General features: G+C 43.8%; 1 protein-coding gene and 1 pseudogene across 4 annotated transcripts; one reads left to right on the top strand and one right to left on the bottom strand.

Moving 5' to 3' along the window:
- Window positions 1-2,219: 2,219 nt before the first annotated feature.
- On the bottom strand, window positions 2,220-17,469 carry LOC147435018 (uncharacterized). Of its 4 annotated transcripts, none has more exons than XM_086491373.1 (4): window positions 17,054-17,469; window positions 2,734-4,230; window positions 2,539-2,640; window positions 2,220-2,426 (listed from the first exon to the last, which is right to left on the bottom strand). In XM_086491373.1, exons 2-4 carry the CDS (start codon window positions 3,028-3,030, stop codon window positions 2,388-2,390), a joined length of 438 nt encoding a protein of 145 aa, XP_086347499.1. In that variant the 5' UTR covers window positions 3,031-4,230; window positions 17,054-17,469; the 3' UTR covers window positions 2,220-2,387. The 4 variants fall into 4 exon arrangements, with proteins under 4 accessions (XP_086347499.1, XP_086347500.1, XP_086347501.1 ...); XM_086491374.1 differs by having other exon boundaries at window positions 2,734-3,658; XM_086491375.1 differs by having other exon boundaries at window positions 2,734-2,997.
- A 4,697-nt stretch (window positions 17,470-22,166) lies between these two features.
- On the top strand, window positions 22,167-23,553 carry LOC147435017 (uncharacterized; annotated as a pseudogene).
- Window positions 23,554-23,768: the final 215 nt, after the last annotated feature.

Raw genomic sequence — 23,768 nt, 5'->3', positions numbered from 1 at the left:
GGTAGCGATTGCTCTCACACAGGAGATGAAGCACAACAAGGGAAAGCCTAAGGAGAACAAGACTTCCACAAGTACCTCGCAAACTTCTCAGAACCCTCAGAATGGTAAGAACGGTAAGAATGGTAAGAATGGTAACTCTTCTAATCAATCTTCCAACAGTATCTCAGAAAAAAAATTCTTCCAATGAACCTAAAGGTAAGGCTAACATAATTGCTAAACCTAAGTTTACTCCAGATGAAAAGGTAGCACAAGGGATCGTAGGAAGATACATCACATCAGAAGAGCAAAGCACTTATTCTAAGGAAGGTCGTTGTTTTCATTGTCACATTAAGAAGGGTCACATAAAAGAACATGTCATGAATCTAAAGAATCCACAGAACCCACTTCCTCTGTCAATGCAATTAATGATAACACGAGTGTGCCCCAAGTTTCTCTTGACCCTCACATTGATGATTCTCTCATTAAATGGTATGGTCAGGTGTCGAGGCAGCATTTTGTCATATTGTTTGACCCAAGTAGTATGCATGATGTGATCAATCCCTCTCTTGTTAAGAGAGCCCGCCTAAAAGTTAGTCAGAAATCTCCTCTTGAGGTCTCTGGCTTTGTTCCCGGTATGGACTCTCTCATCACGCAAGAGTGTCTTGGTGTGTTGTTTGCAATTCGACAAGCTGTCTTCACTAGAAGATTTGTTGTCTCTCCTCTCTCAGGATGTGATATGATTTTGCGCATTCGATGGTTTCGTGATATTAACTCTCTCATTGATTGGGAGGCTAACACTTTCACTCTCTATGCCAAAAGTGACTCTCCCATTGTCATTCGTGGAGAGAACATTGTTCATTCTCCCTCTCTCATTGCTAATATACAGGACAAGATTGAAAGGATTCAGGAGAAGGAGACTCTCTCAGTCTCTTCTTCTCCAAAGCATGACACACAGGATTTGCATGATGATTTGAATAACAATGATAAGCATGATGATTTGGATGTTCATGATAAGCATGATGATTTGCATGATCAAGATGTGATTTCTCACAAGCATGATGATTTGCAAGATCAAGATGTGATTTCTCACAAGCATGATGAGTTGCATGAAGAAGATGTGGTTGCTCACAAGAAGGATGAGTTAGTGGATACTTTCTCTAGTAAAGCTAACCTCATTGCAGATTCGATCACTCACGAAGAACCGATCTTGGCTCTCGAGCATAGGTCCCAAGAACCCCTTCAGGAAGAACCGATCTTGGCTCTCGAGCCTAGGTCCAAAGAACCCTCACAGGAAGTATCTTGTGTTCGCATGATTGATACGTACGCATTGTTCGAGTGTTTCATTCGTGATCATTTCCTGTATTTTAGTCAGCGTCTTTATGTGATCCCTTTTCCTAGGCATGGCATATTGTACGTTGAGCACGTTTCACTAATGAATGAGCACGAATGTAAGCGGATGGTTCATGAAAAGCTGAATTTGCTTATCCTCTGGTTACACACAGCATGATCATAAGCATTCCCATCAGAATCCTTCAGGGGATTTTCCAATGCATTTAACCTATTTTATCTATTTTTGACATTTTTCACTTATTATTTTTATGTGACTTTTGTTGGAAAGTAGGTAGGGAAAATTGAGTAAGTTTCTATATAAGCAAACCTAAACTAGCACTAAATGGCAGAAGAGGCAGCAAGAGCCAAGCTCAGCAGACAACTTCTCCAACAAGATCCTTGGTGGATTTCCTCCAAGCAAGAAGACCATCTCCATCAAACCCTTGCCACTACAAGAGGTTGTGTGCACTTGTGACGCTGTTAGCGACGAAAATACATTGGGTTTTTATACTCCCCAGTGTTGCTAAGAGTATCGCTAAGAGCGTCGATACGAGAACGTCGCTATCATTGTCGCAATATGCGTCGCTATATAACACCTATAGCGACGTTTACAGACCACCTATAGCGATGTTTATAGCGACGCTACAGAACCTTATATAGCAACGGTCATAGCGACGCCCGAGAGAAAAAAAAATTGATAGAATGCCCTGCCACCCATCAACCATATTGAATGTTTCATTAATTGATTCACTTTTGAAAGAAAGTGCAAGCTTAGATATAGACCCAAAGTAGTCACCCACAAGACAATATAACCATTAACTCCATCATCCATAATATTGTTTGCAGAATAAAGATACAAAACTGATAAAAGTAAATTGATGAAAGTAAATCAATGACAATTGTACACATCATAGGCAAAATCACTTGATTGTTAAACTTTGCAAATGTAATAGTTACAATACCATTGTCATTATTGAAAAAATATACATGGTTTTCAAAAAGACGTATAAACGTCATCTCATGATACATATGCTATGACAAAAAGAAACTAATGCTATCTAGCTATGACTAAACTAACGTCATTTAATCGGACGTCTCATCGCATCCAAGCGGCATATCTGTCGGATTTTGCAAAACAAAAACAATAAGACAGTTTTCTGTAAGTATAACCATATAGTGACGTTTATAAAACAATACAACAAATAGAAAAGAGTAAACCATAATACTAACCATGCCGCCGCGAGAACTCAAAATGTCCATCAGGGCGTTTAAACCCTTCCTGCCTGCATACTCGCGCTCGTACAGTGTGGGGTCACGTCCTGTCATCGACCACTGTCAAAACATACAAAGAATCCATTATCTTAGAATTTAAAAACCCCTAAACCTTAAAGTATCAAACCTAAAGAGCAATGCGAAAACACTTACAAAATCGGCCTCAAATGATGTCCACCCGTCGCTCCCCAAGTGGTCCGAGCTCCCTGCCTCTACTTGCGCTCTGGCTGCCTCTTTTTGTTGCTTCCACTTGTCGGGATTCTCACGTGCTGCTTTCTTCGCATTCTTCCAATCTTCTTTGGCCAGCCAATCTGGTCTGTTCCACCCATGCTTAATTGTTTTTTGCACTTTGGAACGCTTGTGCTTGCAATATTCGCGCATTCGAACCTTCATCAGCACTTCATTGAAGCGCTCATCCTGTGTTGGAATGGGAAACTCGTCATGAAGCATGTTGATGACTCTGTCTTTTAAATCACTTGGCACTTCACTTCAGGTGTTTAATATGTAGTGTCTAAACACCTCAGAGCAAAGATCGTGCGTCCGCGAGATCACCTTCTTGTCTTTATCATCCAAGATGATGCCGCCGCTGAAGTCGACGGAGTAAGGCAAGCCCTCTCTCAATGACACGTGAACCTGGGTGTCCCGACAGGGGTCTCTAGCGGTGTGTCGACGGGGGTACGGACGTCAGGTGTCTCCTCTGGAGTCTGGGTCCCGAAGTGAGGAGTGTCGACTGGAGTGACTCCTGGAGGAGTAGCTAGTGGTGTGTAGTCGCTAAGAACGGCCGTCAGCCGCGCAAAACCTGGTGTCGATGGCGATGTCGTGGCTGGTGTCAGGGCGAGCAAAGAAGGAGAGGGTAAAGAGCCTCATTGAACACGAGACGGTGTCGAAGCATCGACGGCGGCATCTACACAACGCCGCCGCCACCACTAAAGCGTCGACTACGAGACGAGTGTGAAGATCGTCTCGTCGACATTGAAGCTTCAGAGCGCGATGAATGCTCCGAAACAGAGGGGGACGCGGCCGGAGTAGGAACGCGCCATGGTGTGTCAGAGCGATGACGCTCCACGTACCACTCTCTCTGTTGGGGTGACAAAGAAGAAAGAAACTCCTCATCATCCATACCCGCATTAAACACACAAACATTTAAACTTAATATTGAATGAAGGGAGAAGAAAACATGGACAAGTAGAGAGAGAGAGAGAGAGAGAGAGAGAGAGAGAGGACTCATAAAGGGGGGGATTCTTGTGTAGACAATGACGCATATAGACAGAATGGACAAAAAGCCACGTGAATACAATATACATTATAAAACGGAGCTAGATTGTTCAAATACAATATTTATGGCTTTAAGAGGTCTCTCTCATCCTCGCAAAGCTTAGCATAACTTCCTATATCTATATAGAGCTCTCCGTTCAAACAGATGTCCTCCGTTTCATTTTGTAGATCCTCTGCATACACCCCATAGAGAGTAGCAGCTTGATGCTCGTCTGGCACCACCTCAACGGCTTCTGACTGAACATCTTCTCCGATCTCCTCCATTGATGCCGCTGTGATTAGCAATTGGTAGCCTTCATACATCCGTGCACTACGAGGGGCTACCTCTATGACGTACCACCAGTTTGATGCAGACTTTGTAGGATGAAATATCACCTGCCAGAGCCACATAACTTACATGAGAGCTTCCAAGCACACAACTTCTAAAATTGGAAGTTAACTATTTACATACTTACTTGTTCACAATGCTCGGGTAGTACAAAAGTCTCTCTTGGGTCAGTCCATTTCTTAGTTGAATCCACCTCAAAAAAACCAGACTCTCCTCTACGCACAGTAGCGTTGCGACCCTCCATGATTATTTTGAACCATTGCACGTCAAACAAGTCAACAAAAACTCCTCTATAATCGATCTTCAAAATCTCTTGTAGCGTGCCGAACTAAATGAGTTCCACCACCACAGGATCTGCATCAGAGGACCGTCGTCGACTAGACTGTTCAAATTTTGCCATGATTCCACAATCTTGAGTAAAACGCTTTTTGTCGATCCGTTCCATCCTAAAATGTCGACCTTTACACCATGCAGTTGCGTATGACTTATACTACAACCAACAAAAATTATGAGTAGCCATTCAAACATCTAGAAAGTCACTAGTCGTACATTGCAAACTTACCTTAGTCGCGCAACCCCAAGAGTACTCCCACTCCTCAGTTACTTCTTCACCGCACTCTTGTGCGCTTTTCAATTGATTGTCCATCTTAAGCTCATGAATGTTGGTAGGCTCTCCAGACCCATCGGATAGTGCATCGGTGGTCGTCTTCCCCATCTCCACTCGATTCATGCCCTTTATGCATCCTCATATTGTGAAATCCACTTTTCCAGCATGCAAAATCGATTGATTTTAGTCTCTAAATCTTCCACCATCTTCTTCTCAACACCGTGATTGCACATGACAGTCCCAGATATGCGCTCATCATCTATGGTTCACCATAGCGTGCCCTGGGCTTTATCGAATCCGTTTAGCCACTCTCCAATGTACATTAGGGACTCTGATACCAGCCAACCTTCTGCCATGCTACCCTCCGGACGTGCCTTCTGACGCGCATATCCCTTGAGCGTTTTCATGAAACGTTCTAAAAACAACATCCATTTGGAATGTACTGTGCCAGCTATTTCCACCTCATCAACTATGTGAACAAGAAGATGCACTTGAATGGTTTGCATGGTGTTGGGGTATAAAGCCCAATGTGGTCGCCTAAGTAAGTGGGCGGGCCGCCAGGTATGTACACATATTCTTTTGTAAAAACCTAATAAGAACTCACTATGCTCTACACATTACAGTAGAGCGAGTTCACCATATCGTCGTGCTCTTCTTCTCGCACTCTCTCTCGCGTCGCACTTCCGCTCGTACTCCTTCAACTGGTATCACAGCTCAGATCGAGGCTCGGGGCAACATTTGCAGGTAGCCAGAGTCACCTGCTCAGATTGGAGTGAGATTCGACACGCGAAGACACGGCCCCAATTCCTGTGGGAAAGCCCGAAGGCCTTGGTGTACTCAGAATTTCATTCTGAGGTCATCTCGGCCACCGTTCGGCTTCGACAAAGATCTGCGCAGGCCATTTTCGACTACGTGGTCTCGACGGGTGCAGATCCGACTCTGCAATTTTGGGATTTCGGCCTACGACTGCAAGTGCTGAGGATATCTGCACTTCCAAAGTGCTGATTTGTGGCTATCTACACAACGAAGGACGGCTTACAGTTCTTGGAGGCGTCACATACGACACGGGCGCACCTACACACAGATTGTAGGCGACATCCACCAGTTCACCAGGTAGCGTGTGTTTGCTGCTTGATATTCCAAATTTCATCCTGACATTGCAGGTACTTCCACATGCGATGTATTGTCAAAGATGATGTATGTCTGTTGAGGGTTTGCTGACTATGAGTCACGCAGCAAACAACCGCCGCAGCGGTTACAGCATACAGTGGGAAATTTGTGGATGTATAACTCTGTGGGAAGTCTATGTACTGTCAGATTTACTGCAGCCTTTGTTGAGGGTCGAGTGAGGTTTTATTGAGCTAGGGGATTCTCGAATGTTGAGATCCTTTCGGTGATACAGGTCTTGGAGCGATCCCTCGAGCACCCTTAGATAGGTAGCTAGGATGTATTGACTGTGAGTTATACAGTTGGGATTGTATCTTTGCTTTACTGCCGTTGAGGCATTGTCGCAGTCTATGCTTACAGGACAGTGAGAGACAGTACAGGTGCAGGACAGGTTTACCCACAGCTTACAGTGTTAGAGAGACAGTGGTTTTTTGAGTTGTTTCTGGTCTGTTTTTTAGTACACCATAGCCATTTTACAAAGGAGACTGCCGAAATTTCTGCAGAATCTGAAGCTTTATTGGTTCATTTGACAGGTTGATATTGGTTCAGAGGTCAGTTTACAGGAGAAACTCTGCCGAATTTTTCCCAGGAATGTAAACTACTGTGAAGCGTAGCTATGGCTGGATCACAGGGCACTGCTCTTTACTATATCAAGAAGCTGGATGGAACCAATTTCCCATTGTGGAAGAAGCAGATTTGGCATGTGTTGGTACAAAAGAAGCAGATAAAACCTATAAAGCTCAAGGGGATAAAACCACAAGAAATGGACGAAGATGAATGGAGCAAAATGGATGAATTGGCACTTTCTACCATTATGCTGACTTTGGCAGAAAGCGTTTACTTCAATGTAGCAGACGAGATGTCGGCTTATCAAGCATGGACAAAGCTGAGTGATCTTTATGAGAAGCAGAGTGCAGCTTCACAGGTATACTGGCTTAAGAAGCTTGTTGACTTGAAGATGAAAGAAGGGATACCTATGTCCAATCATCTGAATGAATTCAACACCATCCACAGTCAGTTGTCAGCTCAAGCTGTCAAGTTTGATGAACCTGTTAGAGCTATGTTCCTGTTGATCACATTGCCGAAAAGTTGGGACACTTTTCGCACAGCTTTGAGTAATTTTGCACCTCCAGATGGTTTGACCATAGCAGGTGTAGAAGGCAGTCTGCTTACTGAAGAAACCAACAGAAAGACAATGGACAAAGGCAATGGAACAGCCTTAATTGTCAGTGGAAGGACCAAAGAAAAGTGCAAAGGTGGAAAGAGGGATCAGTCTCGTAGCAAGTCCCGCAGTGCTAAAGGCAAGAGTGACATAGAATGCTATCTTTGTGGCAAGAAGGGTCACATGAAAAGAGACTGCAGAGAATGGAAAGCAGAAAAAGGCAAAGAGAAAGCAGAAGACCATGGTGAGAAGAACAAGTCCTCAGTGAAGATTCAAGACATAAATGTGACAAACACTATTGCAGAGGATGACAATCTAGTGTCAGGAGATATCTACTTTTTGAAAAATACAATGGACTCAGCTCTTCTTACAGCATCTGATGGAAATGCACTGAGTGACTGGATTATAGACTCAGGGGCATCACTTCATGTGTCTCCAAACAAGGAGTGGTTTACCTCTTATGTGACCACTAAAGATCATGTTCGGCTAGGCAATGGGCAGACATGTGAGATCTTAGGTGTTAGAGATGTTCAATTGAAGTTTCAGAATGGCTCTTCTTTCACGCTAAAGAATGTGAGACATGTTCCCGCAATTACAAAGAGCTTGATCAGCACAGGTTTACTTGATGATGCTCGCTACGTCACCACTTTTGGACAGAATATGTGGAAGATATCCAAGGGTTCTATGACAGTAGCACATGGAGTAAAGTCTGGAGGACTTTACATGATTTATGTATCAAATGTCTCTAAAAATGTAATCAATGTAACCGAGCAGCCGAACGTTTCTTTGTGGCATAGCCGGTTAGGACATATGTCCAAGAAGGGAATGGAAATCTTGTCTCGTTTTGGTTATTTGCCTTGTCATTTAATGATTTTGAATTCTGTGAACATTGTCTGTATGGTAAGCAAACACAGCAGCCACATAAGCATAGAAGCAGTAGAAGAGATACACAGTTGGCACTTGTTCATAGTGATTTGTGTGGACCTATGCCTAACCTATCTCTAGGGGGAGCTTCTTACTTTATGACATTTATAGATGATTACTCGAGGAAAGTATGGGTTTACTTTCTCAAGCACAAGGATGAAGCGTTTAGTGTTTTCAAAACGTTTGTGACACTTGTGGAGAATCAGAGTGGCAAGAAGCTTAAATGCTTACGCACTGACAATGGTGGAGAGTATGTTTCAAAAGCCTTTCAAGACTTTTGTGAGTCAAAAGGTATAAAACGTGAACTTACTACTCCTTAAAATCCTCCTAAAAATGGTGTTGCTGAGAGGATGAATAGGACCATACAAGAGAAGGTCAGAAGTATGTTGTTTAATGCACAACTTCCAAATGGGTTTTGGGCTGAAGCTGTATCAACACCTGTTCATCTTATAAATAGATCTCCTAGCAAGGTTTTGCAAAAGGATTCAGGGGCAGAGATGGTATGGTCAAGCAAAATGCCCTCATACAAGCATCTCATAAGCATCTCAGAGTCTTTGGCTGTGAGGCATATACTCATGTTCCAAAGGAATTTAGGAACAAACTTGAGCCAAAGAGTAGAAAGTGCATCTTTCTAGACTATGGTAATTCTGGTGAGATGGGGTATAGACTTTGGGATCCCGAATCCAGAAAGGTTATCCGCAGCAATGATGTTCACTTTAATGAAGCCAAATATCATTCTAAACCAGAGAGGGTTGAGGAGATTAGAAGAGTTGTCTTCCAAGAAGATGGACCTGCACGTGCAAGACAAAATGTCAGGGCTCAAGAGGAGCAAGGACAAGATAGAGTGGAACCACAAGTTGTGGCTGAGCATGAGCCACCTATTTTGCGTAGATCTGGACGTATCACGCGACCTCCTGATAGATTTGTTCCATCTATGAACTATGTCATGTTGACTGATTGCAATGAGCCTTCATGTTACAAGGAATCAGTGCAAATGAAGGACTCCGAGAATTGGCAATTGGCCATGCAGTCAAAGATGACAGCTCTGCATAAAAACCAGACATGGAAGCTAGTTAAATTACCACAGGGCAAAAAGGCTCTACCTTGTAAATGGGTTTACAGGTATAAGATCACCGCTCATGATAGTCAGCCAAAGTACAAAGCAAGGCTTGTTGCCAAGGGATTTAAGCAAGAACAAGGCATTGACTTTGATGAAGTCTTCTCTCCGGTGGTCAAGATGACTACATTGAGATGCTTTCTTGCATTGGTTGCCATATTAGATTTGGTGTTGCACCAAATGGATGTCAAGACAGCGTTCTTGCATGGTGATTTAGATGTGGAAATTTACATGCAGCAGCCAGAAGGGTTTGTTGAGAAAGGCAAGGAAGATTTGGTATGTCAGTTGTTAAAGAGTCTTTATGGCTTAAAACAATCACCGAGGGCATGGTACCATAAGTTCCACAAGTTTATGCTTTCTCAAGGCTACAAACGTAGTGAGTTCGATCACTGTCTATATACAAAGAAGGCTAAGGATGGCAGTTGGCTGATTCTTATTTTGTATGTGGATGACATGTTGATTGCCGGCAAGCACTTGGAAGAAATTTCAGCTTTGAAGTCAAAGATGGCAAAATCGTTTGACATGAAAGACATGGGTGAGGCAAGCCATATACTTGGTATGCGCATTGAGAGAGATAGATCAAAGAAGTTGATTTGGTTATCTCAAACAGAGTATATTGACAAGGTTTTGCAACGTTTCAATATGGAGAAGGGAAAGGCATTGAGTGTTCCATTGCCACCATATGTGAAACTTAGCAAACAAGATTGTCCTGTGTCTGAGGAAGAACAGGCTGAAATGGATAAGATTCCATATGCGTCTGCAGTGGGTAGTTTGATGTATGCAATGATTGCTACTCGCCCAGACATTGCATTTGCAGTGGGAGTAGTAAGTCGATACATGTCAAACCCAGGCAAGAAACATTGGGAGGCAGTGAAAGGAATATTGAGATACCTGAAAGCTACAAAGAGTATGCGCATATGCTATGGGAGTCAGGAGCTAAGTGTAAAGGGTTTTACAGATTCAGATTATGCAGGTGACTTAGACAACCGAAGGTCTACGTCAGGGTCTGTCTTTACATTGGCTGGTGGAGCAGTATCATGGCGTTCTAGATTACAAGATTTTGTTACTCAGTCTACTACAGAGGATGAATATGTTGCAGCATCAGAGGCATGCAAAGAATCAATTTGGCTTAATCGACTAGTAACAGATTTGGGAATCAAAGAAGAGATGCCTGTGTTATATTGTGATAGTCAAAGTGCTATACAATTGGCTCGCAATCCAGTTTATCACTCAAAGACAACGCATGTGGATGTGACGTATCATTTCATCAGGGAAATGCTCGAGGATAAGCAACTTCAGCTTGTCAAAGTTCACACCACAGAAAATCCTGTTGATCTACTTACATAAGGACTTCCCTCAGAGAGCTTTGCGTATTTTCGCAAGCAATTAGGTGTAGGGTAGTACATCACTTCTCTACATCTCTTGTATATTAGCTTGTATAGTAGCTTCTCTCACACTTAAAGTACCACATTGGACTTTAAGTGGGAGGTTGTTGGGGTATAAAGCCCAATGTGGTCGCCCACGTAAGTGGGCGGGCCGCCAAGTATGTACACATATTCTTTTGTAAAAACCTAATAAGAACTCACTATGCTCTACACATTACAATAGAGCGAGTTCACCATATCGTCGTGCTCTTCTTCTCGCACTCTCTCTCGCGTCGCACTTCCGCTCGTACTCCTTCACATGTTAGTAGGAAAGTGTTTCTCAAACATGCACACAACCTCCACAGTGTTTAGTTTGGCGAATGGTATGGAGTCTACGTTGATCTCTTTTTGTGAGATCCATTGCACCAACTTCACAAGTTTGTAGATTGTGTTACGGACGTAAAGAGACAAACATCCCTCAATGGCCATCGGTAAAATAAACTACAAACCACGTGCAGCAATGATATTAAAGTCCACACACGAATTTGTTACACAATGCCCACTATGATATATTCCACTATGAACATACCTGACACATTTTATGCCAGTCGTGTGACTTCAAACCGGTAAGCTTTCCTTCTTTAGTAAAACACGTTCGGAGCAAGTGCATTATGTCAGTGGGGGTCCGCAAAGATCGAATGGTCTCTTTTACTTTGCGTTCTTGGGCTCCTGTGAAAATCCATGGCGCTTTAGGGAGTTTTATCGATCCATCGGATGCTATCTACGGCCAATATTGCTCCATATGATCCACATTTCTAGAGTCAACCCTGGCTCCCAAAGTATCTATCTTGCCAGTCAGATGGTCCCATAGTAGATTACCCATATTCTTGAATATGTGCATTGGATCGAGCAAGTGATTGATCATGAGTCGGGGCCAATATGGTAACTCGTACCATAGAGATAGTCTCTTCATCCCTGAGGACAAACCGTCATCACACATCTCCTTCTGCTCTAATTATGCTTGTGCAGACATCCTTGATGGCTCTCTTCCCAAAAAGCCGTCACGTAACACATGATTCTCTGGAAGATACGCTTGATGACCTTCGTACATTTGCTTCTTCAATGAGGGCGCCCGACGTGCATTCAGTTTAGGTCCACATGTGACACATGCTCTGTATCCGCTTGTTTGAAGCCCTGCATGTATACACATGATAATAGATAAGCTTGAGAAAAACCAAGATTTATAGTGTTTGAGTTTAAGTGTAAATCACCTTAGCATTCTGTTAGTCTCAGATAGTCATGCATGGTCTACATTAGAATGCCTCTGATCAAAGCATTCCGTCGACCTGTGTGTCGGCTCATATCCACGACTTCTATGCCAATCCACAATTGTTGTAGCTCTTCCAATAGTGGACGAAGATACACATCCATATTCTTCACTTTATACCGCCCTGGCAAAATCAAGCTTAGCCATAGGTGTCCCTTCTTCGTAGTTAACCACGGGGTAATGTTGTAGTTGACGATGACAATGGGCCATACGCTGTAAGATGTTGATCTTTGACCAAATGGATTTACACCATCCATAGTCAGGCCTAGGTGCAAATTTCGAGCTTCCCTGGCAAAATTCGACCATGTTTCATCTATATATTTCCCAAGCTGTGCAATCTGCAGGAATCCGTAGCAGACCATCCGAAGATTTATTCTCCTGATGCCATGATGCTAGGGTGGCCATGGACTTACATTCGAAGAAATGCTTGATGCGAGGAAGCAGAGGAAAATGTCGCAAAACCTTTTGTGGAATTTTTGTTCTGTGGAGATCTACTCCATATCTCTCGGAATCACATTTCGGACACTTCTCCATGTCTATGTATTCCCCTCTGAAAAGAATACAGTCGTTAGGACAAGCGTGGATCGAATCGTAATCCATCCCCAAGTTTCGCAAAATCTTTCTTCCTTCCTCTTTGGAATCTGGCATCACATTATCAGCTGGCAGTATGTGCTCTTTGAGCAATCTACCCAACAAAAAAAATACGATATAATTGTGTAAAAATCTATCAGATCATTACACATCTAGAGTTTTTTATTAAAGTAAACTAATTGTAATAAATCACCTGAAACCGCTGTGACGCTAGTGTCACTCCATCCAAACTTTGTCTGCATGGTGAGAAGAAGCAGGAGCGCCTTCAATCTAGACACAAGTGCTCCATCATACAATAGCGTATCGGCTTCACTTTTCATATCATCATAGATAAGCCTTTCTGAATCCATGATCGTCTCGATCATTTCATCGATCTCGGGCTCAAACATTGTCTCGTTGGGAATGTGGTCTGCATGATCATCCCCCGAGCTGTCAAAGGCTACATCTTGTGGCCTCACATATGCTGCCTAACCGAAGCGCCTGCGAATACGTCTATTGGGTTGCAAGATTGTTGTCTGTTGGCCAACGTCAGAGTCTGACGAGTTATAATTGGCAACAATTGGATCTATAATAGATGGATCGAACTCATCAAATTTACGAACGTGATGCAAAGAAACACGTCTTGTCCGTCGCACAGCATGCTTGCATTGATTACAAGGACAAGATCCTTGTTGAGAGAGAGGTGTTTCGGTTGGACGGTCCCACATCCTCGTCACTACTCATAATGAGGGTAAAAACCTTATAACCTGAACAACAAATTTAATCTTCTATTGGCATTCTTCGTCTTTTATCTCTCTCTCTCTCTCTCTCTCTCTCTCTCTCTCTCTCTCTCTCTCTCTCTCTCTTTGTTCACACTGTAAACTACCTCACATTCTCTAGTCATGTTCAATCCCCGCACACCTCGTTCTAGAGGTGCACGGAGATCAGAACCATCGGGTTATAATCTCGTCTTTATTGGTCAATGCCTATATTTGTGGGTACAAGAAATCTACACACCTACGTCTACATGATAGTACATGTAGTGGACAAAACCCCTTTGCCTCTTCTTTAGCTGTAGCATTTCACAGCATCTTAACATCTTTTCACAGTAGATCTTTGTATGTAGCATTCAAGTATGCCATTCTTGCAATGTAGCTGATGTCTGCTCAAAACACTTAATTCTTACTCTAGATTTGATGGGATGTGTAGTGTGTGTGTGTCTGTGTGTGACCCTTGGAATCATCATCTTGCATCATAGATTTCTGTGTAGGCTCAATTTGCTCTTCCATTGGCTGATCACGATGGCTTATTGTATGGTAGCAGCAGTCGAACATCAGGTGGAATTGCTGGTCCGCATGGACTGTCGAAGCTGTGAGCGCAAGAAATTTTCTCATGTAGGAAAACGGAGTCTTTTTCAGTGTTTTTCATATGAGCAAGTATTTTTCATACAATGCTTACCATCATGAGCGCACCTTCATTGAAATGCACTAAAATCTAATCTACATCTAAAAAAAGACACCTAATCAAACTAAAAATAAACCTAATTGTAATCTAATCTAACCTAAATAAACCTAAATCTAATCTAACGTAAATCTAAATCTAACCTGATCTTTAACGTCTCTTGGGATAGTTTCCTCCGACGTTAAAACTCTCTTCTTCTCGTGTGTGTGCGCGCGCGCGGAAGAGTAAAAAGAGGAAAATGGTATAACATTTCTATCACCCAAGTGTGGTAGATTGGTTATGCCATTTCCCTCTTGAATACCAGGTCTTGAGTTCAATTCCTCATCGGCTACATGATTAAGGTCTCTTGGGATAGTTTCCTACAACGTTAAAATTCTCTTCTTCTCGTGTGTGTATGTGTGGGTGTGTGTGTGCGCCAATAAAAAGAGGAAAATGGTATAACCTTTCTATCACCCAAGTGTGGTAGATTGGTTAAGCCATTTCCCTCTTGAATAATAGGTCTTAAGTTCAACTCTTCGTCGGCTAGATATTTAAGGTCTCTTGGGATAGTTTCCTATGACGTTAAAACTCTCTTCTTCTCTTTTCTCTCTCTCTCTTTTCCTCTCTCAATGTGTGTGTGTATGCATTCTTTGTTTATGCATGTGTGTGTGTGTGTGTGTTTTGTTTATGCATGTGCTCTCTCTCTCTCTCTCTCTCTCTCTCTCTCTCTCTCTCTCTCTCTAAAAAACACAATGTGTGTGTGTGTGAGAGAGAGAGAGAGGGAGAGAGAGAAAGAGGGGAAGGGAACATGAGAGAGAGGAGAGGGAAGGAGCATACCTGGCTCTCCTTCCTCTCCTCGTGTATGTGTGTGTGTGTAAGAAAGAGAGAGAGGGAGAGCGCGGGTTACCTTTGTTTGCTTGAGAGCTAAAAACTCAGATCTGAGATCTGAGCTCTCAGTTATTTTTTTACTCCTGTCAGGGTCGCTATGGTCGTCGCTATGGACATCGCTGTGAGCTTCGCTAAGTTACTTGTAACTTAGCGACGCTCATCGCAACGCCCATAACGATGACCATAGCGACGCCGTAGGTTTTCACTTTTGAGCATCGCACTGCGAGCGTCGCTAATGTGAAGTACCTCTTGTAGTGTGCCCCTAGCATTTTTCTCATCAGCAGATTCTCGCCAAAAACAAGCTCAGACATAGCGTTTTTGCATCAGCATCCTCGCCAGCAGAACACAACAAGCTAGCATTTTTTAAGACCTTCATCAGCGTTTTTTGAAAACACTTGAGCCTAGCATTTTTGGATCCCAACATATACACATTTGCAACGTTTTTCAGCCGCAGCAATACAGAGATTTGTAGCAGTAGAAGACCTTCAAAGTTCAATAGCAGATTCAGCCCAGAAAGAACCTCAATTTTCAGCCTTAAGAACCTCGGTTTTCAACCCTAGACCTGCAGATTTTCAACGTCAAAGACCCACATAAAACAACCCCCAAATCAATGTTTTTGGACTAGTCGCAAATTTCAGCCCATAGCATTTTTGGACAGCAGTAGAAAGATTGCAAATTTCAACCCTAGTGTCGGCCTCATCATCCCCGTCATCGTCGTCAACATAGCCTAGACTTGCATCAGTCTCATGCATCACCATTGTACCAGATTGTGCATCATAAGTAGACCACTATCGTCGACGAGAGTGGGCCTTTGGAGGAGGGTTTTACGACGTCTCTGGTGTCCTATCTCTCTTCTCTCCCTATCTCTCAGTCTCATACACTTGCACGCACAGTGTCCATTCACTTTGTTTGTGATCATGGCATTCTCTCATTAAGAACGGAAGGCTATCCCTTCCATAAGAACAAAAGGAACCTTGAGCACAGTTCAGAGCACTCATCTTGAGCAAAGTGCAAACATTCATTCCGTTGCACCTAACAATTAGTATCTCTCTGGGTAGAGGAACTCAAACACCATAAGTCATAGGGACCTATACGAAGCAACTGGTAACCAACTCTAATAGTGTGAAAAGACTATACTGTATCCAAAAAAGGAGACACCTGGTACTCAGCTCTGACAGAAACTGTACTGTTAATGCCAAGGGACCGAGAATCCTCTCGGAATAGCCATGAGCATCTCCTGTGTCCAAATCCTCAATGCATCCTCCTGTGCTCCCAAAATAGCAGTTGTAGTCCTCATAATCCATAGTACAAATGAGGGGGGTGGTGTAAAAGACTGGTCCGTGGAAAAACAAAGGGGCAGGTACCAAACCTCCCCTGTCCAAGTGAGTCTACATGTATAATCCATAGCCTCCATGACCAAGGTCTCTATCACATCATCATCTGAGAATCCCAAACAAATGATTTGCTCCTCTATGAAAACACCAATCGCATCAATAGCAGTCTGTCTGGTCCAACCTGAGAAAGGGACTAGGCCACCCACACTGAAAGAAAATCTGTGTGTCGGCGCGTCTCTGTCTAGAAAAACTGGACCTCTCCTTCTAGTATTCTGAATAAAAATAATGTCAATCTCAAAAGGGCCCGATCTCAGGTGTGCAGCTAGTGACCTCCAAGGTCCTAGGAGTGGAAAATCAACCGAAGGCCATGAGGTCGGGATAGGTGGAGGTGGGGGAACCATCTCCGCAACTGACTGTGTCTCTGCCTTAACTATTGTCTCATCCACTCTAGATGCATACAAGCACTGAGTCTCAGCTAGCTCCTCTGACTCTCTGTGTGCCCTATCCTCTGATAAATCCTAAAGAGATGTGTCCTCAGGCTGAGCTACTGGTGGCTCAAAAGGGCTCACTACTGCAGCAGCCACTCCTGAAAAATTTTGTAAGGGGTCTGATGCATGTGCAGCAAGAGGCTCCTCACTGCACTGAGGAACCCTCCTCCTGTAAACCATGCTAGGCTGGCTATGTCTGCCAGCACCTCTAACACCCCTGCCCTGTATAGGCTTCTGATCCTCCTGGGGTGTAGTCTGCCATCTCACTGTCTGACTCTGTCTCTGCCTTTGACCCTGTCTGGGCCTCCAGGTGGGACAGTCTCGTACTAAGTGACCCATGAGATGGAAGTAATGGCACTAGTTTGATCTACCTGTGAATGACCGATAGCCTCTGTGTCCTGGTAACTCCCTCCCACTCAATTAAGGCATACTATTGTTGGCATACAAAATCAAATAAAGAACATTGACAACAGAATTCACACCTGGGGGGTGAGTACCGATGCCCACACGGAACAGAACTTTGAGTTCGAGATCTTCCAACTCGGCTTGATCTACCCAAAGGAGACACGTAGGCTACGCGGTCATGCCGCCGCTTGGAAAGGCTCTAAGAGATATGGAGTCCTTTCCCTCTCGACGTCGTTTAGAGAATGCATCCCCTCCTAAGTTGTGTCCTCTTGGTGGTGAATGATAGGCACTTCCTTGCTTGCCTGGAGACCTTCCAAGTCGTAGAGCTGCTCCTAGTACCTCTTCGGGCAGCCTCTGTTCTGGAGAGACAGGTGACAGAGATTTCCTTCTTGGTGGGGGTGAAACAGGGGACAATGATCTTCGTATATGAGGTAGAGCTGCTTGTTCTTGCTCCCACAGGTTCCAAGGACTGTATTTTTATCCTGGCTTCACTTCGCCTCCTCCCTCGCTGGAAAGCTTTTTGTTAAATCCACTATTGTGTCGGATTTGTTATCTGAGTTGTTCTTCCATATATCAATGACTTGGAACCTTTGTTCAGTCTCCATGGTAGAGTCTTGCAGGCCATGGTGATGATGCTCATTGTGCAACAAGATGGAAGTGTCTATAGAGCCTTTCTGCTCTACGGCGTGTGGATAAGATTTGCCCGAAAGTGCTTGGTTCTGATTTAGGAGATACTTGGGGTTTGCTTCTGGATCTCGTTCTTTATGGTCACCTTGGTCCTATTCATTCAACTGAAGCCATGGTTTTTGAGGCTTTGCAAGAAGCCAAGAAGGTCCCGGGAACTCATTTGGGTGCTCTCCCTCTTCTTCCTCGTCCTCTTTGGTAAAAGATTGGTTCAAATCAAGAACAGGGGAACGCTTCTTGGCACCATTGGAATGACCATCCACCATTGTAATGTGTGTTGGCAGGAGGATGCCCTATTTCTTGCCGGTGATGTGCGCAGAACAAAACCCTAATTATACCTTCAAAAAGAGTACACCAGAGAAGTAGAAATACGAGGAGGTTTGATGTTCTGTGGTACAAGAAAGAGCAAAAACCCTAGAAGAGTCATGGAAAGCTTGATGGAGAAAAGAGGAAGCCTCTTCATTCAGGTACAATGGTCCCTGGACAAAAACCCTAGATCTTGAGGAATTGATAATGCTTGAGCAGAACAGCGCACAGTACAAGACTCACAAGCGAAGGCAAGATTCCCCCCAATTCCTCCCCTCGCGTAACGTCACCCTTGAGCTCACTGCCTGTCGCGCCTAGTTGGGCTGCATATAGAAGCGCTTCCTTTTGCCTGCCTGCATCTCATCTAGCAGATGAGCTTAGGCTAAGAGCCTGGTCGCATGAAGCAACTATCCAGCTTTACAGCAGGGCTAAAACATTACCAGGCTGGTTGGCAGGAGATCGCATGCATGATTGTCATTCACCGGTCATGCTGGTGTTTAAGCAGTATCCAGTTTTTGGCCTATCCAAAGGGCAAAGGCTATAGTGATACCTTCTTTTTTTTGCTGACTAAAACAGGAAAAAAAAAAAAAAAAAAATCGAGTCGTGTTTCCAAGCATTTTTTATAGGCAAAAAATGTTGATTGGTTGGTGTAGACCAAAAAATCACTCATTACAAAGCCAGCTACAATCATGATTCAAATTCTTTATGTATCCAACTTCTTGCCATCATGTGAGTAGAAGATTCGATACTCTCAAAAGCTAAAACCTCTATAATCACTCAATACATATTCCTCTTTCTCTCTCTCTCTCTCTCTCTCTCTCTCTCTCTCTCGTTCGCGCATGCTTCCTTGCTTATTCTCATCGTCTATCTCTCTCTCCCTGAGAAAACTACTTGACACCACACCTCCCATGCCTATTGCTCTCTTATGGTCTTCATCCATGTTGTGCCTTTCTCCTTGAGCTGCCATAGCTGGCCTCACCTCCATTCTGGGCAGCCCCACCTACGCCTTGTGAAGGGGCCACCCTTTTCGTGTGCCAACTTTTCCCTCGAACACGATGATTCCCAGAGTATGTGTTGTGGATCGTCGCATCACTGCCCATCGGATGAGGTTGTGTGTTGCCACAGGTTCCTCGACTCCGTGTCCCAGGCTAACCCCTCTGCTATGCCCTGTAGACCATGCGCCAGATTAGCAACAGATGAGGACGAAGAGAGCTACGTTATCCATGCTGCGACAAGTCAGAATACAGGGATGCGACAAGCCAGAATGTAGGGATCCATGCTGGGACACGTCAGACTGCAAAGATGCGTTATCCATGCTGCGAAAAGTCAGAATGCAGGGATGCGACAAGCCAGAATGTAGGGATGCATGCTGGGACACGTCAGACTGCAGGGATGTGTTATCCATGCTGCGACAAGTCAGAATGGAGGGATGCGAAGAGAGTTGCGTTAGCCATGCTACGACAAGTCAGAATGTAGGGATGCAAGAATGCAGGGTCGTTGCCATCTGTTGCTCTAGCTCGGCTTTGCACGTGTGTCTGCTTGTCGTTGTCTGATTGCAATCTGCCCCCACCAGAGAGTTGGGCTTAGGGTGGCCAGCTTGGGAAGTTGGGGTCGAGCTCTTGAGTCTTGAGTCCTTCGACCTTGTCTCCTCGCACTGAATCTCCTAAGGCACTACCTTGTCACCAACAAAATGCTATCAGCCTTCCTCCTCTGCTCCTCTCCCAGAACCTCAATAAGCTCCACGTCCTTAGATGCCTCAATTCTCCCTTTACCATCCGCTGACCTGGCACCCCTTTGTGAGCCCTCTGTAAATGACCCATGAGGTTGTGTAAGGTCTGGAGTAGGGCCCACGTCACCTCGAACATCTGGTCAATGGGATGCATAGTAGTGGAGGTGTTGCATCCCAACTCCTCGGGCTTCCTGCCAACCCCTTCTCCCCTTATACTATTGTGTGTTGTTGCTCATGTGGCTTCTGGGTGTGTTGCTACCGGTCTCAGTATTGGGTAGCTCGAGCTCACTCAAATGTTATCAGTAATAGCATCATCCTCTACTTCAGCACAGTCATCATAAGAGACAAAATTTATCAATATTAACACATCCCAAAATTTGGGGAAAATGCAAGTACCTGGGTATACTTGGCTTGCGAGCTTAGAATTAGGGGAGGGAGGGAGGTTTGAGAGATCTATCATCTGAGAAAGGGAGACAAGCAATATTAACACATCTATCATCCTCTATCAATATTAACACATCCCAAAATTTCGGGAAAATGCAAGTGCCTGGGTATACTTGGCTTGCGAGCTTAGAATTAGGGGAGGGAGGGAGGTTTGAGAGATCTATCATCTGAGAAAGGGAGACAAGCAAAGTAGAGCAATGGTGATTTCCGCAAGGGGATTGATCATGGGGGGATTGGTCTATAGATCTTGAGAATCTTGAACTGCATCAAGTTGCACAAGCAGAACCAGCTCCTCTGGCCTTGGCAAGAACACTTGTAGACGTTGGTGGCCAAGGGTCAATTGCAACATTGAGGAGTAGTACTCAGCTCCCCTTCCCCACTAGGTTAGGCTATCTTCTTCAGTATGATCACCTCTTATGGCTCTTAGCTATTAAACTCTGTTTGGCAGCCATGGAGCTTACATAAACACAAAATTGAGATTAAAATGGTCTTCCCACGTCGACAATCAAACTCTGACCAGAGTCGATCTAGCTATATGGTGGTCCCGAGACTTCACAACAGGGGTATCTTGGATTTTATTGTTGTTCATGGCCCTCTAACCTAGGACACCTTTCCACAACATTTTCATCTAAAGCTATGACAAATTTAGCATCTTAGAAGCAGGATTGATGCAGTTTATTCCCTATTGATTTGTTATAATTGTTCGGGGTCTCTCTCTCTCTCTCTCTCTCTCTCTCTCTCTCTCAAAGGCTTAAGGTAAGAAGGGGGGGGGCTTCAGACTCGGACGAAGCCCCCACTCCAAGCATCTGCTCCCAACTTGGCAGGTTCAATAGGAGGTCCCAAGCATTCCCACTAAGACTTATTGTGGTTTATCCTTCATGAGGTGATCTGAATAGGGATCAATTTACTGAAAATGAATATTGACAACGGCGTGTGATGTTGCGTGTCTTATATGCCATTCTAGTATAAGGGTCAATTGAGACATTGAGAACCTCAAATCAATATTATTCCTCGATAACTCATTAGTCATTAGACAAATATAAAAAACCTCTATGTTTGATGTCGACAGTCAAGTCGAGGATAGGATGATGGTTATGAGATGAAATGCACTTGTTGCTACTACCCAGGCCCCAAAGTTAAAACCTTTCTTGACCGCATCATCTATTGTCTTTTGCAAAAGATTGTCCAAACTGGAGCCTACTTTGGCGACCATAGCTATCATCCGCTTGCCACCAGGTTATACACACACATAAAATGGAATGGGAGGGAGGTAACTTTTGCAAATCTAGCCACACCTCTTTACAGGGAGGAGGGGGTACCTTGAAAGTTGAAACCAATTAACCTCATTTTGAAATATAGTAGGCATCATCCTCAGAGACCTCAATGCAGCTGTGGATTTCGCTCTGCAAGTCCATTCACGTGTGAAAACAGGTGTCTCATCAAATGTCTTTTCAATGTCACCTTACGTCTTACGGCCTTTCCATGGGGGGCGTGTATCTTAGTTACAAAAGTGGCCACTTTATTCTTTCTTCTATATCTCCTTGGAGGCAGGCCTTGTGATTTTATCACTTGTTTCAATAGTGATATTTTCACGCCTATTCGTAAGGCGGGAGGCCTGCTCCTCATTAAAATAATATATAAAGGCCACTTTTTGCCTGGACTTCAATGTATGCAGTCTACTCCACACACCGTGTAACAAATTTCTGGTGCTTTCTGTGTGGGTGTCAGACTCCTTGCAAGCTCTGCAGGTGAATAGTTCACCCCCCCCCCCCCCTCTCTCTCTCTCTCTCTCTCTCTCTCTCTCTCTCTCTCTCTCTCTCTCTCACACACACACACACACACACACACACACACACCTATAGAAGCTTCTCTCTCTCTCTCTCTCACACACACACACAAAACCTGTTTCTCTTTTCTGGTGAAAGCTTTCATTCTCTTCAGCTGGTTTTGTTTTTATGAATCTTTAGAGATCTGCAATATATTATGGCTTTGAAAATCTTAATTGCAATGTTTACAGGTGCTTGTAGATGGAAAATTTCACTCCAGACCTTAACACGGAGTGGTGTGAAGATGATGAAACCGTGCCGTGTAGCCAATATTCTCCAACTTGGGGTGTTCAAAGCTTGTCATTTTTGGAGCCTACGGATAAGAATGGGCAGCCCTACTTCTCGCAGGGTGATCTCGAGCAGTTTCCAAAGACTCCTTGCTCTCAATTGCAGCATTGCTTCTCTCAAGTGGATCTCATGCAATCGCCCAAGACTCCGTACACACTAAATAAGGCTGCAACAACTACACGGACTCCGTTGACAAACATTGCGAATGTGACTCCACCTCAAATGGCGCAAGTAAAGGGCAAGTTGAAGGCTCGAAGAGGAAAGAGAGCAATGGAAACTACATCTCAGCCTGCACCACCCATTGTTAAAAATTCCCCAAATATTCCAGAGTTGAATTACCAGCCAATGCCTACAAACATTCCCAAAGAGGTGATTGGTGAAGCTCAATGCAATGGAGGAAAGCCCATCCAAAGGAACATGTTTTATGCATCAGGCAATTGGACAATTAAAGAAACTGCTACTTTATTGGATGCACGCACCAAGCTATTTGAAGACATGAGAGATGGTAATTTGAATGTCATTTTCAAAACAGGAGATGAGCGATGGGATTTTATTTCAAAATATTGTGTCCAACGAGGAGTGCTTCGTTCGGCCGATCAATGTCTCTTTCATTGGGATAGTATTTCAGCTTTATTCAAGAAGGTGCACGACTATGAACGACATATCCCATCTGGTTGTGATAGCTATTGGAAATTGTCCGCAAACCAACAAGAAGAAATGAAGCTCCCACGAACCTTTTTAGAGGAGTTATACACTACTATGCTTGATCGTGTTGGGAAAGAGAGGCAACTCAACCATGATGACATTGTGTATGATACTATGAAGGATAACTTGGGTAAGTTTCTTTTTCTTAACTTGGCTAGGTGTGGATTTTCTTGTTGCTACCATTGCTTATTGTTCACTATGTTTCATTGTTGTTATGCATGTCGTGTCTCTATATGTAGGAGATTCCTTTGAATCACCCAATAAAGCTTTTGGTTTGAACAAGAAAGAAGACAAAGCTTTCATGGAGGAGGAGTCCTTATCTGGAAAAAAGCGCAAAAGAGGCGACAAGATGACAGTGTTGAAGAAAGAACTTGAGAGCACAACTAAGCGGCTAATTTCATTCATAGATAATGTAGACGCAAGAAGATCAAAGCATGATGATGAGGTCATCGAGCTCACGAAGGCTGAGTTTGAGGAGGCAGTGACACTCAATAGGAAACGCTTGGCATTAGAGGAGGAGTCAAATGAAGCACTTAAACAAATTGCTGATGCATTTAAGTGTTTTGCAGTGCATGCATCAAAGCACAGCTTCTAGAAAATTCCCTAAATATTATCATATTTTGAGTTATGCCAACATGGTATTTAGTCTTATACTAAACTCAAGAAATGCGTACTAGATTGTTAGTAAATTTTGGTGTTTGAGACATGGCTTTTTGAGCAGCAAAAGCTAAATTTTGTACGCCTATTGGGATGATATTTTGTCTTATCTCCAACCTTCGATGTGTATGCCAATTATCTCGTTGATAATGT

Source organism: Adiantum capillus-veneris, chromosome 19, assembly GCF_014529385.1.
Source record: "Adiantum capillus-veneris isolate H3 chromosome 19, ASM1452938v2, whole genome shotgun sequence".
NCBI lineage: Eukaryota > Viridiplantae > Streptophyta > Polypodiopsida > Polypodiales > Pteridaceae > Adiantum > Adiantum capillus-veneris.
This window is presented reverse-complemented; position numbering and strand designations above follow the sequence as displayed.

Bases quoted from the DNA above. Each gene is read 5' to 3' on its own strand.
- LOC147435018 (XM_086491373.1), bottom strand. From the start codon at position 3,030: ATGCTTCATGACGAGTTTCCCATTCCAACACAGGATGAGCGCTTCAAT. The intron at 2,641-2,733 runs GTAAGTGTTTTC...ATGTTTTGACAG, and splicing joins CATCATTTGAGGCCGATTTT to TGGTCGATGACAGGACGTGA. The intron at 2,427-2,538 runs GTTAGTATTATG...AAAATCCGACAG, and splicing joins TGAGTTCTCGCGGCGGCATG to ATATGCCGCTTGGATGCGAT.